Genomic DNA, 17,398 nt, shown 5'->3' with positions numbered 1-17,398 from the left:
ATCCTTACAAAATAGGCTATATATAGATCCTATTTGTGAGCACAAAAGAGATGAAAATGACAGAAGCAAATTGTTACATTTATAATTTGAAATTGATATTCTTGTTCATACAACCATGTGAAGAGTACAAAAACAATCCAGCTAAATGCAATTATAATAAGTCATTCATTAAGTAGAAGAGCTTTTAACAGAAGGGAGCATGTTTTTGCGCCACTGCCAGTAACTGGCTCTCATTTGATCCACACGTTCCAAGGTCGAACAAATCATGTTTCCCAAATCAGAATCCACTTCTGGTGACTCTGAATTCAAAGCAGCAACTGCATCTTTGAATTCCTGGCTCGGTTGGAATCCGTGGCAGAGAAGATCCAGAAGAGTGCTCAATGCAAATATTGGATTTGTATTATTACTACTATTACTCATATTCAGAATCTTCAGACATACCAAAGACACATCAGGGTTGTTCGCTAATGATCTTGCATCGTTCTTGTAAAGCCCCGTGAGGTATCTCCATGGACTTTCATTTTCCGGGTTAGATATTATTGCTTTTATAGTATAGTTTACTTCTGATTCCCTCATGGCCTCTAATCCTCCCAAAAGAGGTGATTTTGTGATCACAAAATATCTCTGTTATCAACATAAAAAAAGATTGTAATTTAATACACTAAAGGCCTTGTTTGATGTGGGTTATGTGAGGTTAATTTCAAATAACCCTTTGTCCAATCACCAATCATATTATTTTTACCCAAATTACTTGATTCATGTATTTGCCAAGTTCAATGTCAAGAATTTCAAATTTGAAGTACATGGGGGTAAGAATGATTAATATGGATACAAGTTCTTATACAAAATTTAGTTTTATTCCTTAATCAAATAGCATGTTAGGAACAAATATAAAGATAAAAAATTGGTAAGATGGAAGAGAAAGTTCAATAGACACTGATTGTATTACTAGAAGTCGTATTTGCGACAACTCTGTGAATACAAACTTGAATATTAAAAGAAAAATAAGAAGATCAAAAGTGGCTTGTACCTGATTCCAGGCAGAATTATTAAAAATGTCATCTTCAAGAAGCTGCTGGCAATAAGCAAGTTCATCTTCCCACCCACCTAATGTCTGAAGGACCCACTGAACAGAAGAAAAAGAAAGGGGATTTCTCAATCCTCATTTTCAATTACTCATTACAGATTCAAAACTATGTTTTGCTTAAAAGGCAGAAAAATTTAAGTAAACGCATGTATGCCATTGTATGGGAGAATCGGAACAAAATCACTCCAAAATCTTAACATGACAAATAGAAGAGAATCATAGCAACCAGCTTACCTGCCTATGGGACCATGCATGATAATTCTTAGCATCTTCAGCAAAAATCTTCTTGGTGAAGGCAAGCTCCCTGTTTATGGCATGTTTTCCCAGTTTCTCCGCAAGCCATCGCCTGTGATGCCTATAATGGACATTACAATGCTTAAGAATGAAAATTAACAACTTTGACAAGTTCTTTTATTCACTTGGTTTCCTTTTTGAACTATGATATGTTCCAGATACAAGAAAAAAAAGAATCCCTATTCCTTGAATGCCACTGGTTATTCGTTGAAAGCACTGCAAGGGTCTTCAATAGAACGTAAAATATCGAATCTAGGACTAGTGATGGAAAGTGAACCGTCGCATATCTAAGTCATGGAGATTGTAACATCCAATAGCGTAAATTTTTGAAAATTCTTGGGTGAAGCTATTGTGCTATTGTAATCGAATCTAGGACTAGTGATGGAAAGTGAACCGTCGCATATCCAAGTCATGGAGATTGTAACATCCAATAGCGTAAATTTTTGAAAATTCTTGGGTGAAGCTATTGTGCTATTGTAATCGAATCTAGGACTAGAGATGGAAAGTGAACCGTCGCATATCTAAGTCATGGAGATTGTAACATCCAATAGCGTAAATTTTTGAAAATTCTTGGGTGAAGCTATTGTGCTATTGTAATCTAATCTTATTGTCTGAAATGTGCTTCTAACTTGTATTCTCACATTTATCATGGGCCCATATGTTAAGATTGTTATGAGAATAGTATGATGAGGTGAAAATAAGTATCATTGTATTAGAACAACTTTTAAAGTGAAAAAGTCTATGACTATAACAATGGGAACTGGGAAAGTAACCCTTTATCCAATCATCAATCAAAATCATCAGCATCTTCAGCAACCAAAATACCAAATTAGACTACTTTATTTTTATAATATTAGTTAAAAATCATTAAACATGCAAATTATTTTCAAATTTGTATCCAAATTCCTTAAGACATTATCAGAATCTTCTCCATTATGATTATTTTTGTCTGATACAACAAACATTATGACAACACTTATTGTAGACCCTCCTGTCTACAGTCTTTAAGCCATGCTTAAGAGCATAACGAAAATGGGAATGGGTGTGGGAGAAGGAAAATATATAAATGTAGCTCACCATATCTGATAATTCTTGGGGTTAGAGGCGGCAACATGCTCAACAAAATACAGTTCACTTGATAAATCTGCATTGAGCTCCTCCAGTATCCGACGCCTAAACTGCCAAACCTGCAAGAACAAGAGAACTTCACACTAATAGAACAGGACTCTGAAAGACTTTTATGCACATATATTTGAAGTATACAAATGTAGTTTTGGAGAAACTTCCAGAAATTGAAAAGGTCAATAAATGTATCTTTCATGTGGACTACATATTCCCTACATGTCCCTAAACGTCAATGGTTTACAGTAGGCATGTTTGTTTAAGAGCTGAAAACTGTATCCCTTTCACAAAATCAACAGCCAGAAAGAAAAAAAAAAACTACACAACTCACCTGGCTGAAACAAAGGGTAAAATAGTAGATTTAACCTAGTGGAGAATTCATAGAATAAGCTTATTTGGTATGGATGAGAATCAACTACAAGAAAAATAGATGTCAATTTTTTAAGTGCTTTAATTCAAAATATAAAATGTTTATGTAGGTGACAGTTTTTAAATAATAGAAAAAAACGAATCAATGATAAGACACTTCTTAGCCAAATGGCTCAATAAGTAAGATTGTATAATTTTCATTGACAGCAGCCAATGGAAACACTCTCATGGCACATTTTAGACACTCTCATAGCAACCCATGTAAGTTCATAATGGAGTGCCCGCCCTTGAACTTTCCCCACAATTGTAAATCTATGTAAGCTAAAAATGATATTAGTGAGTGACGACAAACATGAAATGTTTTATAGCAGTGAACAATCACACATTACAATAATGAATTAGCCACTGTTCCAATTTAAGTCTGTTCAATCATAGACTCACAGTTAATAAGAAGTGAAAGATATCATCAAATGATTGAAATATCAGATTCACTCTTGGAATGAATTCAAAACGTTCTAATGCTGGGGCATATTTAAGCTTCCATACTTGTCATCAGGGAGAAGAAAGACTGATTTTTTACTAATGTTGGGCCTATTTGTTATCACATCTTATGATCCTTCAGTATTAAGATCACACCCTAATCTTGCAAATGTTGGGTCTCTGTCTAAATTATGAAAGAGAGAATAATGTAGGCATAAAATCATAATTAGTGAACCTGAAAGATAAGAATTCTGCTACTGATTTCAGATAATTAAAGCTCCATTAGAAAACAAAGGTTATTGTGTAAAATAGTGGAGTATAGAACAATCTCCTTGTGACTCAACGAACTAGACTGACACGGTTAAAGGTAATAACTTCCCCAGTTACATCTTCGTTACACAAGAACACAGTAAGAAGTAACGAATTCACATACACATAAGCAGATGGAGGGAGGAAGAGAGATTATTACAGTGTAATTTCCAGGATTCATGTCGATGGCTTCGGCAGTGAGATGCAGGGCACGCGGAGATCGCTCATCAGCGAAGTAAACAGCCCTGAAGTAGTTCATTGTTTCCAGAAAATCTTCCGTGTACGCGATCTGAACGACGGGATTCGGTCCTTCGTCTTGCGGTACAGGAATCACATCCGACCATTCCGGCCTCTCACTCAACGGAATCCTCTGGTCCTCGTCCGAGTCCATTCTCCTCGATTGGAATGAATGATAGAGCAGGATCTTAAGTTACAACCGAATCGAAACTAAGGGATATCAAGTTCCAAATTGTTTACTCTTTGCTCAAACAGTTCAATCTTGTGACAGTTACTTCCGATTTTGCATAATCCTCAATCAGTGATTGCTTTGACGTCCACCGTCTACAGCTCAAGAAAGAAGTTCATCGCATTTAAGGTTTAGCAAAAGAACCCTTAAGGTTTAACAAAAGAAACAAATAATTCTCTAACTTTTAAACTATTATAAAGCTCAAAAGTGTTTTCCTAAACGATAATATTGAGTCTATTTAATTTGGGGTGACAATTTGAGTCATTCAGTTTTAAGGTATGTCATGTAGGGATGACAATGGGCAGAGAATGTAATTATCATCCGATTCGTTTTTATTTTGGGGATTTTTTAATATATTCCCACCCTGTTCGGTTTTTTCGGTTTCAGGGAATTCCGAGGAGCATTGTTAATAATTTTTATTTAAAAAAAATAAATAAATATTATACAATAAAATTATATAAACTAATTTTTTAATATAATATATATTATAATATATTAAAATTTTATATTATTATAAAGAAATAATTTTAACACTTTTATAAAATATAGTAAATAAATAAATATATTGGTGATTTAATATATTTAATTATGTTTATGGTATTCGGGGCAGAATCGGGGTGAAAACGGGGTGAAATTGGAGCGGGTCGGCGGGAGACACAAATACCATCCCCGCCCCATCCTCATTCGGTTTCGGGGAAAAACCGTCCCAAACGGGGTAATTCGGTTTGGTTTTTGCGGGGCGATTTTAAATTGTCATCCTTAATGTCATGTTAACGAGTTGAAGTTACTAAACATGTCAAAATCTATAACTTGGACCTGACATGTTTATTTGTAATCGACCTGAACATAACATGTTTGATCCGATTTATCTAATTCAACTCGAACCAAATCTAATGTAATCTTTATTTTAAATTAAAATGACATTAATACAAAACAAAAGTTAAGTTAAATCACAAATCCACTTATAAAAAATTTTACAAAATAAAATGAGTGAGTGATAACACAAAACTCAAAAAAAAACTTGTAAACATGCTATCGGATCTACTTTGGGTCATTTTAGATCGACCAAATTTTGACAAAAAAAAAAATACATGACCCTAACATAATTTTTCTGTATTCGGTCTGAGTCGTGTTTTCATGTCGGTCCAATATTGCTAGCTCAATATTTAATTTTGTATAAAAATTATATATTTTTTTTTAAAAGAGAGTTAGCATGACACCCCACAGTCATGACCCTCCGCTTAAACTCAAAGCGTTTCTAGATAGAATCAAACCCGTAACATTTTGGTCTCTTAAGCCGACTTTTACCATTGAGTTACCTTGGTGGTTGTATAAAGATTATATTTAAGAATATCATAAATTACAATATAATTTTTTTACTTAATTTGAATTATTTTCTAAACAAAATAATATGTTTGAGAACCCGAATTAAAGAAAAAATAATAATGAATTAACCTAAATTCTTGCAATAGAATATTCTTTAGAGTTTTTGGATGAAAATAATAGTAAAACAACCTACTAATAATTAATTTAAGTCTTATTATAAGAAAAAAATGCAATATTAAACCGTTTCTTGCTTTATTTGCTCTAATAAATAAATATAAAAAATAACAAAAATTTTTGTTAGATACATAAAATTCATAGGAGAAGAAAAATTATTAGATATAAAATATGTGTGATCATCCCAATAATCCCAAGATAATTGGTTAATTAAGTTTTTCTAGTATATTAAGTTTTTAAGTTTGATTATGACCCGAACCAGTAGCCTTAGGGCAAAATAGTCAAACTAGGTTCCCAATTTTTTTTTATAAAATAATTATATTATATTATTAATATTATTATTTTTTTTCTCTTTTCATATTAAATAAATATTATACAATATATATAATTTTTTATTTTTTTTTCTTTTTCTACGTTTTTTACTCATTTATATCTAGTTTCATTTTATATTATATATAAATATTAATCGTAATTTTTTAACCCTAATCGGTTAAGCGGTCGCTGCTCTTTTCTAACCTAATAAGTAATATCTAATATTAATTGTAATTTTTTTAACTAATCGACTAAGCGGCCATCATTTTATATTATAAGTTTCATATCTTTTAACTTCTCTTTCTATGATTTTATCGATCTTCAAATTCACATAATAATTTTATAATCCAAAATCCCTAGCGGGTCGATCATTTTCTATTTTTTCAAGTTTACAAAGATTCGTAACAACAATCATCTTTTTGAGGTAATGATATTACTAATTCAGTTATTTGTTTAATTTTTTCTTATTCTTATTGTTTATCTTTAATCTTTACCACTTTAAAAATTAAAATATTTATTATTATATTTTTTTCTTATTGTAGAGTAAAGTAGAGATATTATATCATCAATATTATCTCAAATCAGGCTATTACAAAAAACATATCACTGACACTATATCACCAGGTATTTTTTTTAGAACGATATGTATGTTTTCATAGTTGTTAATTGAAAGATTAAATGAATTAGCGATGATATAAATTGAAAATGAGCGTTTAGAATATTACGACTTAATTGAACAATTTGCTTCCAAAAATGCAAGGAGAAGTATGTTTTCATAGTTTTTTTAGAACGATATGTGTGTTTTTAATTATTATTGTATCTTTTTTCATTTAAAACTTATTATATTAATATTTTTGATATATATTATGAAATGTTTTATATATGAGATAGTGTTGCTATATATTTAATTCGAATATATATATTTTATTAATTAAAATATTTATAATTATTAATAAAAAAAATTATTTATAAACTAGGGGCCACAATCCTCAAACCCTGATTAATGACTGAGAATTTACTATAATATATGATACTTTTTTTTTTTAAATATCTATCTTAAAAATTGTGAACTATATATATTTTTTTATGATAATTGAACATTTATAGGCATACTTCAATTCATAGTTTAGCTAATCTTTGTTAATATTTTAGAATCTCCTCTTCTAGTCTAGCGGTAACAAGAGGTGAATATCTCAAGACTCCTTGAGAGGTCTTGGGTTTGAATCCGTCAAACGGAAAATTCTGCGTTTGATTAAATGGTTAAGTGTATTTGCGAGTTATGTACTTAACCCTTTGTGATCACATTTTTATTATTATTATTCTAGTATTTTTACAACACCTTGTCTGTTGGGTCAAATTATTTTGACTAAGGGTCAAATCATTTTGACTAACGGAATTTTGATGATGAGTTTGTGTAAAACTTAAATAAAAAGGAAACTAAGTCGTCAAATTGTTTTTGTACATGTGCATTAAAACGTGCTAAATTAGACATAGTCTGAATGAGGTTCATTAAACTTACAGGCTATTAGACGCATTTAGTTAGACGTGCAGTCTAACAGGCATAGTTAGACGTGCAGTCTAACAAGCGTAGTTAGACGTGCAGTCTAACAGATACGTAGTTAGACGCGCAGTCTAACAGATACGTAGTTAGACATGCAGTCTAACAAAAATAGTTAGACGTGTAGTCTAACAAGCGTAGTTAGACGTGCAATCTAATAGATACGTAGTTAGACGTGTAGTCTAACAGAAGTAGTTAGACGTGCAGTCTAACAGACGTAGTTAGACGTGCAGTCTAACAGATACGTAGTTAAACGTGTAGTCTAACAGTCACGTAGTTAGACGTGCAGTCTAACAGATGAAAGTTAGACGTGCAGTCTAACTCTTTCAGATTAGTTTGAAGGGACTCGTAGTTAGACGTGCAGTCTAACAGACGTAGTTAGACGTGTAGTCTAACAGATACGTAGATAGACGTGTAGTCTAACCGATACGTAGTTAGACGTGCAGTCTAACAGAAGTAATTAGACATGTAGTCTAACAGACATAGTTAGACGTGTGGTCTAACAGATACGTAGTTAGACGTGCAGTCTAACAGACACGTAGTTAGACGTGCAGTCTAACTCCTTCAGATTAGTCTGAAAGGACTCGTAGTTAGACGTGCAGTCTAACAGGCGTAGTTAGACGTGAAGTCTAACAGATGAAAGTTAGACGTGCAGTCTAACTCCTTTAGATTAGTCTGAAGGGACTCGTAGTTAGACATGTCGTCTAACTCCATTAGACTCGATGGTCTATTGGATCATGCTATTAGATAGGGACGTCTAACTTCATTAGACTTGTTAGTCTAATTGGAGCACGTCTAATGCATTGCTTCAACAGTTTCTTGAAGCTAGAATCCGTCTACCCACGATCAACTAGTTGTACGCTATTCTTTCTCCACTTATTCGTGCAGATCAGTATGATAGCTAGTTACATCCAATGAATTAATGCCATGTAAGCAAATATTCTTCCCACTACTTGTTTCTTGTAGGTCAATCCTAGAAGAATATTCGGCACACTACCATATTGGTACGACCACGATCATGGTGCTCAATGTCTACTGTACTTGTGTACTATGGAGACTCTCCAATGGATATTCTCCATGTGTCATTATAGAAGATTCGACAGTTGGTACTTGCTTTCTATTTAAGGATCCTCAAGGACAATGGACGAACTGCTAGAACACGCGATCAGACACTTGATACAAAAACTTGCTTGCTGAACTTACAATCTCACGAATTGCTTTCTTGTTTACTGTGTTTATACATCAAGAGAGAGATAGAATCAAAGTATTGTCTAGCTGAGTGATATTCTTCAATATACCATAAGTTGAACATAGTCTGTTCAATAGTGAGCTAGCTTTGCAGCTGTATTTGATTCAAAGAAGTATAGTGAATCCTTCCGGTGGTTGGAAGAATGGGTGACGTAGGAGAGTTTGCTCTGAACATCCATAAACATCTCTTTGTGTCATTTACATTCTGCTATCTTCTCCTTCGTCAGTTCTTAGCTTCAAACCTGAGAAAACGTTTCTGCACTTGAATCGTTCAAGAATTTGCAAGGGTTTGTGAAGAATAGAAAGTGATTTAAATCCCTAACATTATTTATATCAAACCGTTTTTGTACTAATTTGTCATCAATAGCTAGACCCTTGTCTCTATTGGTGCCGCCGATCCTTTCAATTGGTATCAGAGCTCTATTTCCATTCTCAAGCTTTCATTAAGAATGTCGACCATTACCAAAGATTCCAGTGCTACCGCGATCCCCACATTTTCAAGAGAAAACTATATCGTTTGGAAGAAGAGAGTTCGTGCTCATCTCTCTTCTCTTCATAAAGATATGTGGAGTGTTATCATAGATGGTCCCATCAAGATTGATAAGGAGAAATCCGAATGGACCAGTGAAGACAAGAGGAAGAATAGCCTCAACAACATGACATTAGACGTTCTGTACAGATCTCTTGATGACAGTATGTTCAACTACATCATCGAGTGTGATACTGCAAAGGAGATCTGTGATAGACTTACCCAACTGTGTGAGGGCAATGAGCAAACAAAGGAGAACAAGATTATGGTTGTCACTCAATAGTTCGACAATTTCAAAATGCGTCCCAGAGAAACGATGAATGAGTTTGACACAAGGTTCAGCCAAACTGTCTCCACTCTATCTATTCTTGGAAAGACCTATAATAACAGGAAGCTAGCTATTAAGGTCATGCGTGCTCTTCCAAGGGAATGGGACATAAAGACAATGGATATGAGGGAATCCAAAGACCTCAACAAAATCTCGCTCTTCGATCTGTTTGCTGATCTTAAGGCCTATGAGTTCGAACTAAACTCCAGGATTGAAGAAGATCAATCCACATCCATTATCATTGCCAAAGCGTTGGTGACTGCTGAAGAGTCACATACTGCTCCTGATGTGCAGACAGCTGCCCAACAACTTATTAGTGATGCCATGTCTCTCTTCGTGAAGAAGTTTGGCGACTTCATGAAGAAGAGTAACTCTAACTCTTTTCTTCTAGGTCATTACCAATCGGAATGTCGGAAGCCGAAGCGTGATGAAAAGAAAAAAGACGAAGAAAAGGAGCTGAAGGCTCTTATGGAAGGCGACAAGAAGAACAGACGAAACTATAGTGACTCTTACTTCTCATCCAGCAATAGTGATGAAGACGAGGTTGCTTGCTTCATGACAAGATAAGAAGAAGAAACTCAGGAAACTGAGGTATTTGAATTTTTTTCTGAAAAATTTTCAAGGAAACATCTGGTAACTGCACCAGATGACATGGTCATAGAGTACATAAAGCTACCAGAATCCCTAAATGAAATAAAATCTTCATTTAAAGTATCTCAACCGGTTTTGTCTCAAACTCAAGAAGCATATGTTTTTGAAAAGAAAGTAGTAGAGATCTCATCCGAGAATGAGATGCTCAAAGAACAGATTCAAACTCTTTCTTCTGAAAACAAAAGGTTAAACTATGTTGTTAGTGCGTGAACAAGGTCTAGAGAATCTATCAAATATCAGATCAGTCTGTTGAAGCCGGCTGAATCTAAATCTGGTTTAGGATTTGATAGCGATAACCCAAACCAGTCCCGCAAAAAGTCAAACTCAGCAACTAACAAGCTTAAGCCAATAAGTTTTGTCAAAGGGAGTTTAACTGACATTGAATCTTATCCAATTCATGAAGAGGTATCTTTAAGAATGAAATAACTTATGTTCCGCCGACTGTTAGCTGGCTGAAAAATAAGTTAGATGCAACCATCAAGTCTAGCAACCTAAAACCTGACTCAAAGTCAAGAAATTTTAAAAGAAAATCATCTTAAAAAGCTAAGGGATAACTAACATGAAGACTTCTGCTAAGTCAAAATCATACACACTAATTACAACATAAAATGGGAAATTCATCAAAATTACTCAAATATGGGACTAATTGATCGAGGACCCAATTGAATGTGGACACCAAAGTTTGTAAATATTTTCTTGTGTAGGTGATACAGGAAAGCTGTAGGAAGGAATCATGGAACATACTCTTCTGAGCATACATTTTAGGAGATCAACAATGGCCTTTGCTATTCCAGAGTACTAAGTCTTTTATGTTTCAAAAATATTTTTGGTCTTAAGGAACTCAAAACATTTATTTTTTCATTTTGTACATGCACAAAATGAGAGGGAAAATTTATTATGAAAATAAAGATACACTCAGACAAAATGCTTTAATCGGTCTATTAGACAAGGTCGTCAAAAAGAAAAAACATTTACTTAGACGTATTTTTACTTACACTCTATGCATCTAAGCCTTTTTGTCTTGGTTAATAACCTGTGCGGTTAGACACTGACGTCTAATAGATGTTTAGACATTTATAAGACAAGAGCAATTGGATGCTCACGTCTAACCAAACACACGTCTAATTCGTGTTGTTCATGCGTAATTAGACGTCTACGTATAATAGAGACGTTTATAAGACACGTGATTAGACGCCTACGTTTAATAGACGTTTAGATCTCATAGATTGGAAAAGTAAGAAAAACGTCTAATTATGTGTGTATTAGACTAATCAAGGACAGCCGTCCCACGTGCTGTGATATCCAATTTTCCCGCTCAAATATAAATATAGTCATCTCCGAATAACATGAAGACACGTGTCTTTTAAGTTAAGAGAGAATGACTAATATACCCCAAAATTAATGATGACTGTTTGGAAAGGACGTCTAATATTAATTGATAGGTCCTACCCCTAGGAAAAGTGATAGTTAATACATGCGACTCTTAGAAATCTATATAAGGACATTCTACATGATATTGAAAAGCTTTTTATCTCTCAAATCTCTCAAGAACACTAGATTTCTTCGATCTTCTCTCTAAAAACCCTTGTTCTTCTCGTGTCTATTCGTCTTCTTTCAACAATGGGCAACAAGAGAATCACCCTTGGACATTGTACTTTGCAGGTGGACTTTCCTTCTATCTATACGTTCGATCAGCAAGATGTGGTCGATATGTTTAGATCTCTGGAATACTCCGGTCTCGGGAATTATCTCGGTGGGCCATTCATATTTTACGAGAAGGAAGTCCGAGAGTTCATTAAATTGGCGACTATGGTTGGCAATTCTATCACTGGAACGGTAAATAATACAGAAATTTCCTTCAACGAAGTGTCCAATGCGGAGTTCTTCGAACTTCCATCAAAGGGCCACACGTTCAACCTAAATCTCCCATTAGAAATCACGGTGGAAATGAAGACTACTTTCTCAACCGATGGTTCAGAAATCAGATTAAACGGGAGTAAGAAGGTTCTAAAACCCCATTTTATCCTATTGAATGATGTGGTTGCTAAAGCTCTTCAAGAGAAGGTGAGATCGTTTCATCTCTATAGTCAAGACCGTTTTGACTATATGATAGCCATCTCCAAAGGGATTCAGGTTAACTGGGCCTCAACGTTGTACTTGAACCTGTGCGCGACGATTGATCCTAATAATAGAGAAAGTGTGAGCTTTGCTACTCAACTTAGCCGAATGTTGGAACATTTAGGGGTCCCTATGAGGGATTCTGAGCCGATCAACTCTTCCCGGGTGTTCAACATCTTCACTATTGTCAACACCCTCATTCGAATGAAGAACACCAAGGAGTCCGTATCTGGAGCATCAAGACAATAGACGGGTGGAAGATCCGTCACTCGTTCCAAACAACCGACGGCTTATATTTTGTCGATAGGAGCCAAAAGAACAAGAACCTTAAATGAATCAGAGGCTAGTTCTACTAGTCAGAAAATTTCTTCGAAGAAGGAATCTGGAATAGTTGATTTCAAAGTTAAGCAAGGTCCCTCCGCACTTGTTGCTATTCCGATGTCTCCCCTGTCTCCTACCGCGAGCCAGTTAAGAAAACCTGCTAAATCCTCCGTTTCAAAAGAAGAAAAATCAAAGGCCGAAAGCATCGTCTAAGGTAACCCCTTCTCAATCTCAGGCCGAAGTGCCTAAGTTTAATGTTCCTGTGTTAGAACAAGATTTGTCTATCTCTGTTCTTGTTAAGGAACGTGCTGCCAGACCAACTGTGAGCCAGTTGGTTCAAACATTGCAAATCTTGACAGGATTCCATCTCCTGTTCGTCAATCCGATTCAGTAGCTGGTAAAGCTATAGTTTCTGTCGAACTAGAGCAAGGTGTTGTTCTTACCCTTGCTGCTGGTGCTGCATCAGAAAAAGCTCTTTCTTTGTAAGTTGAAGAGCCCTCTGTTCCCAAACTAGTTCAAGTAGAGTCCGTAGTGACTGGAAATATTTTCTAGTCTGAAGCCACTCCTAGGCTCTTTGCTAAACTTCTTTCTACTCACGAGGTAATGCGAGCAACTAGAAAAGCTGCTGGAATAACAATTGGGAAACCAAGGCCTACTCCAAAACCTGTTGAGGTTATTGGAAAGGAAAGACAATTGTAACTTATTTGAATGAGGAAATTTTGAAGGCAACATGCATCGTTAACCTAATGATGGATTAGGCCAAAGTAAGGGCCGTTGAGAAGATCAAGATCTTTGATACTTGGGTCTTGAACAGAATGTCCATTAGGTATGATGATATCATCAAGGGAAAAGGCATAAACAATCAATGGTTGAAGCTGGTCAACGTTGAAAAGAGAGTCCCGAAATGGGCTAAAACGTCAGAAGTCTACGAAGCTCTAAAGAGAAAAGAGCTGGTTGAAGCAAATTTGAGAGGTCGGGCTCTCTTTCCGATCCTCCAAGCCAAAAAAGCCAACTTCAATCCTTTGGAAAGGAATGCTGATGCATAGGAGAAGGCTTTGAAAAGACTTGATGAAATAATGCAGGACTACATTTCTATAGTTCTCAGGTACGTTTATGAAGAAGATTACTTTGGGAATCCTTTCGGAAACCCTTCAGATAAAGATGAACCTATGCAACTGTCAGGTGATTGTGATTTTGCTCATCCGGAAGATGAGCAAGCTACTGCTCTTCTTATAGAATTGGGAAGCCTCTCTATTGAAGAAAAACGTCTATGGCTCAACCCAGAGTTGAACAGATTGTAGAACCAGTTCAACACGATCCTATAATTGAAGAAGAAGAAATCAATATGGAACCTGATCAACATATTGTAACTCTAGAAGAAAAAGCGCTGGAGTCCCCTGTTCTTGAATTAAAGGCATCTCTAGAGAAGGAAGCTGAAACCAGTCAACCTAATAAAGAACGATCTGAGGGGGAATTCTCAAATGACAAGGAATCAGAGATAATTTCTTCTTCTGAGGGGAACAAGATAAAAATGATGCGTCATCAGAAGGGCTTCCTTTGTCTCAATGTTTCATTCCCGATTCACCAAATCCTTGATCATATCCGGATATCACTGCTGCGAACATTCATGATGATGTTGCTAACCTCCCTCATCATTACGTCTGATCAGATTCACAAGGTATGTGAACATATTCTAGGTGATGAAGAAGAGAGAAAGTCTAAAAGTGATTTAGAAAAGGATGAACCAGAGAAGTCCCTACAGGTTCACACTCATTTCAGTCCCATTCGGACCGCTCCAGCAGATTCTCATGAGATTTCATCAAATGAAGGAACATCTGTTGGTGATGCAAAGCTTATGAAGTCAATGACGGAAATGATGAGTACCCTTCAGAAGGTTGTTGCGGAAATGCAATCTAACATGGTGAAGATTATGAAGACTCAAAAATCAAACAAGAAGGAATTTTTCTCTCTTCTTAAAACTCATAATGAAATGGAGTAAGCTATGAAGAGGAACACATACGAGATCAATGTTCTCAACAAGACATACGTCAAATTCGAAAAGAACTTCTTCAAATGGTAGACTGACTTGCTTGACTGCGAAAGAGAAAACACGATTGAACTTCATCAAGAAGTCATGGAAGGAATGAGCCTGATTCAAAGTCAAATGGTTGAGATATAGGGTCATATGAGCAGATCTGATGTTGAGCGATTAGAACAAGTTGATTCATATACAAGGCAAATTCAGGCTGTTGAAGATGCTGAAGCAGCTGCTAATAAAGAGAAGAACCTTATTTCCCATGGCGATGATAATGTTAAAAAGGGGTAAGGAAGTTCTAGAGTTGGCACTAGCAGTAGAGGAGGCGGTGGTGTTTCAACCGACACCAGATCAAAGAGAAAACAAACAGGTGATGGTAACTATAGGCCAATCAAAAGAGGTGGAGATCGCATCGGTGATCATGGTGTTGGAAGTGGTCGTGGTGGCTGTTCTCTACCTCCTTTTCATAACCTTCTAAATGGTGAAGGATTCAACGATGAATGATTCAACTACCCAATCGAAGTGAAAAGGGAAGATCAATAATCTCTCTTCTTCTAAACTATCTTTTGTTGGTTTGTGAACTTGGTTTTTTAAACTTGGCTTTTAAATGTTGGTTTTTGGAACTCATTTATGTAAATTGTAAATACGTACTCTTTCTTTAAATTGGATGGATATTTATCTATTTAATTGTGCAAAGTTTTAACAACATCATCAAAAAGGGGGAAATTGTTGGGTCAAATTATTTTGACTAAGGGTCAAATCATTTTCACTAACGGAATTTTGATGATGAGTTTGTGTAAAACTTAAATAAGAAGGAAACTAAGCTGTGTAATTGTTTTTGTGTAGGTGCATTAAAATGTGCTAAATTAGAGTTAGTCTAAATGAGGTTCATTAGACTTACTGACTATTAGACGCATTGAGTTAGACGTGCAGTCTAACAGGCGTAGTTAGACGTGCAATCTAATAGGCGTAGTTAGACGTGCAGTCTATCAGATACGTAGTTAGACGTGTAATATAACAAATACGTAGTTAGACGTGCAGTCTAACAAAAGTAGTTAGACATGCAGTCTAACATGTGTAGTTAGACGTGCAGTCTAACAGATACGTAGTTAGACGTGTAGTCTAACAGATACATAATTAGACGTGTAGTCTAACAGAAGTAGTTAGACGTGCTGTCTAACAGACGTAGTTATACGTGTAGTCAAACGGATACGTAGTTAGACATGTAGTCTAACAGACACGTAGTTAGACGTGTAGTCTAATAGATGAAAGTTAGACGTGCAGTCTAACTCCTTCAGATTAGTCTCAAGGGACTCGTAGTTAGACGTGCAGTCTAACAGACATAGTTAGACGTGCAGTCTAACAGATACGTAGTTAGACGTGCAGTCTAATGGGATAAATGATAAATTTTAGACTATATTTGCAGAGTTTTGTCAAATTTAGGACTCTCCTAATTTTTTATCATTTAAAAAACTCTCTTTACATTATTTAGTTATATTTAGGATTACCACTAATTCCGTTAAATTATTTAACGTTGTTTACACATCATATTTATTTTTTTATTATATTTTATTACATCAATCAAACATAAGTTAATTTATTTATTATTATTAAACAAACAACTAACCGGCCAGAGACTCCTCCAATCTCCAAATCGCTCTCTTTTAACTGGAATCAAATTTCTTCAATGAAATTTCAATCTCCTCTCTTTCTCCCATCATCAGAGCCCATAAGAAGACGAGTTGCACTAGAATTGTTCAAAGTGATTAGACTGTGAATGCATACCATCACTGTCGTCTCCGTCAACCGTCATCATTGTTGAATGTTGAAGATAAAAGCAGCAGTCGAGGATGCCGACAGAGAAGAGGTGGATTTCTCTACCGACAGTTTTATTATTCAACAAAGCGAATGGGAATTGGGATGAGGGAACTTTTGTTGCTTTTACTAATAAATGAGTAGACTGTTTTGTTTTGTTCTACTACTCAATTAGTATATATATATATATATAAATAAAGAGAGCTCTACCTTGAGATTTTTTTAACTCACGATAATTCCAAGAGCGGAGTTAATAGATTTGTTTAACTCACGATTAACTATTGATATAAAAATCCGATTAAACTCAAAGATATGAAAAAATGAAATTGAATAGATCAATCTTATATTGTTTTAAGATAAGGATAATTAACATTTCAGGAATCATCAATTAACTAGTTCTATATTTACTGTACATGATCAAATCAAAGAGGTTTATTGGAATCTAGTGTAGATTTTACTTTATTTTTAGCCCTAATAGATCCACTTGTTTCTTCTCTTCCATGAATTCGTCTTCATCATCAAGTCTCCACGGCGGCGGTATCTTCATGATCTTGATAGTTAGGGCCTTTAAAATCAACTTCCTCATTAACATCTCCAAGGATCCCTAGTTCCACCAGCGAATAACTGTCACCGAGTTCACCGCTGTGACCGTCCTTCTTTGGTGTACTGATAAAGAAAGGAAGCCTCAGGCCTATTAAGTTGTTTATTTAATAATAATAAATAAATTAGGTTCTGTTTGTTTGATGTAATAAAATATAATAAGAAGTAATGATATGTGTCAACAATGTTAAAAAATTTAACGGATTTAGTGGTAGTCCTAAATATAACTAAATAATGTAAATAGAGTTATTTAAAT

At 35.1% G+C, this 17,398-nt stretch overlaps 1 protein-coding gene across 1 annotated transcript; it reads right to left on the bottom strand.

The window, feature by feature from the left end:
• Positions 1–60: 60 nt before the first annotated feature.
• LOC124941634 (protein farnesyltransferase/geranylgeranyltransferase type-1 subunit alpha-like) lies at positions 61–4,229 on the bottom strand. Its single transcript, XM_047481979.1, has 5 exons — positions 3,822–4,229; positions 2,459–2,568; positions 1,322–1,442; positions 1,031–1,126; positions 61–624 (listed from the first exon to the last, which is right to left on the bottom strand). Exons 1-5 carry the CDS (start codon positions 4,050–4,052, stop codon positions 169–171), a joined length of 1,014 nt encoding a protein of 337 aa, XP_047337935.1. The 5' UTR covers positions 4,053–4,229; the 3' UTR covers positions 61–168.
• Between the last annotated feature and the right edge of the window lie 13,169 nt (positions 4,230–17,398).

Source organism: Impatiens glandulifera, chromosome 6 (genome assembly GCF_907164915.1).
Source record: "Impatiens glandulifera chromosome 6, dImpGla2.1, whole genome shotgun sequence".
In the NCBI taxonomy this organism is placed as follows: Eukaryota; Viridiplantae; Streptophyta; class Magnoliopsida; order Ericales; family Balsaminaceae; genus Impatiens; species Impatiens glandulifera.
This window is presented reverse-complemented; position numbering and strand designations above follow the sequence as displayed.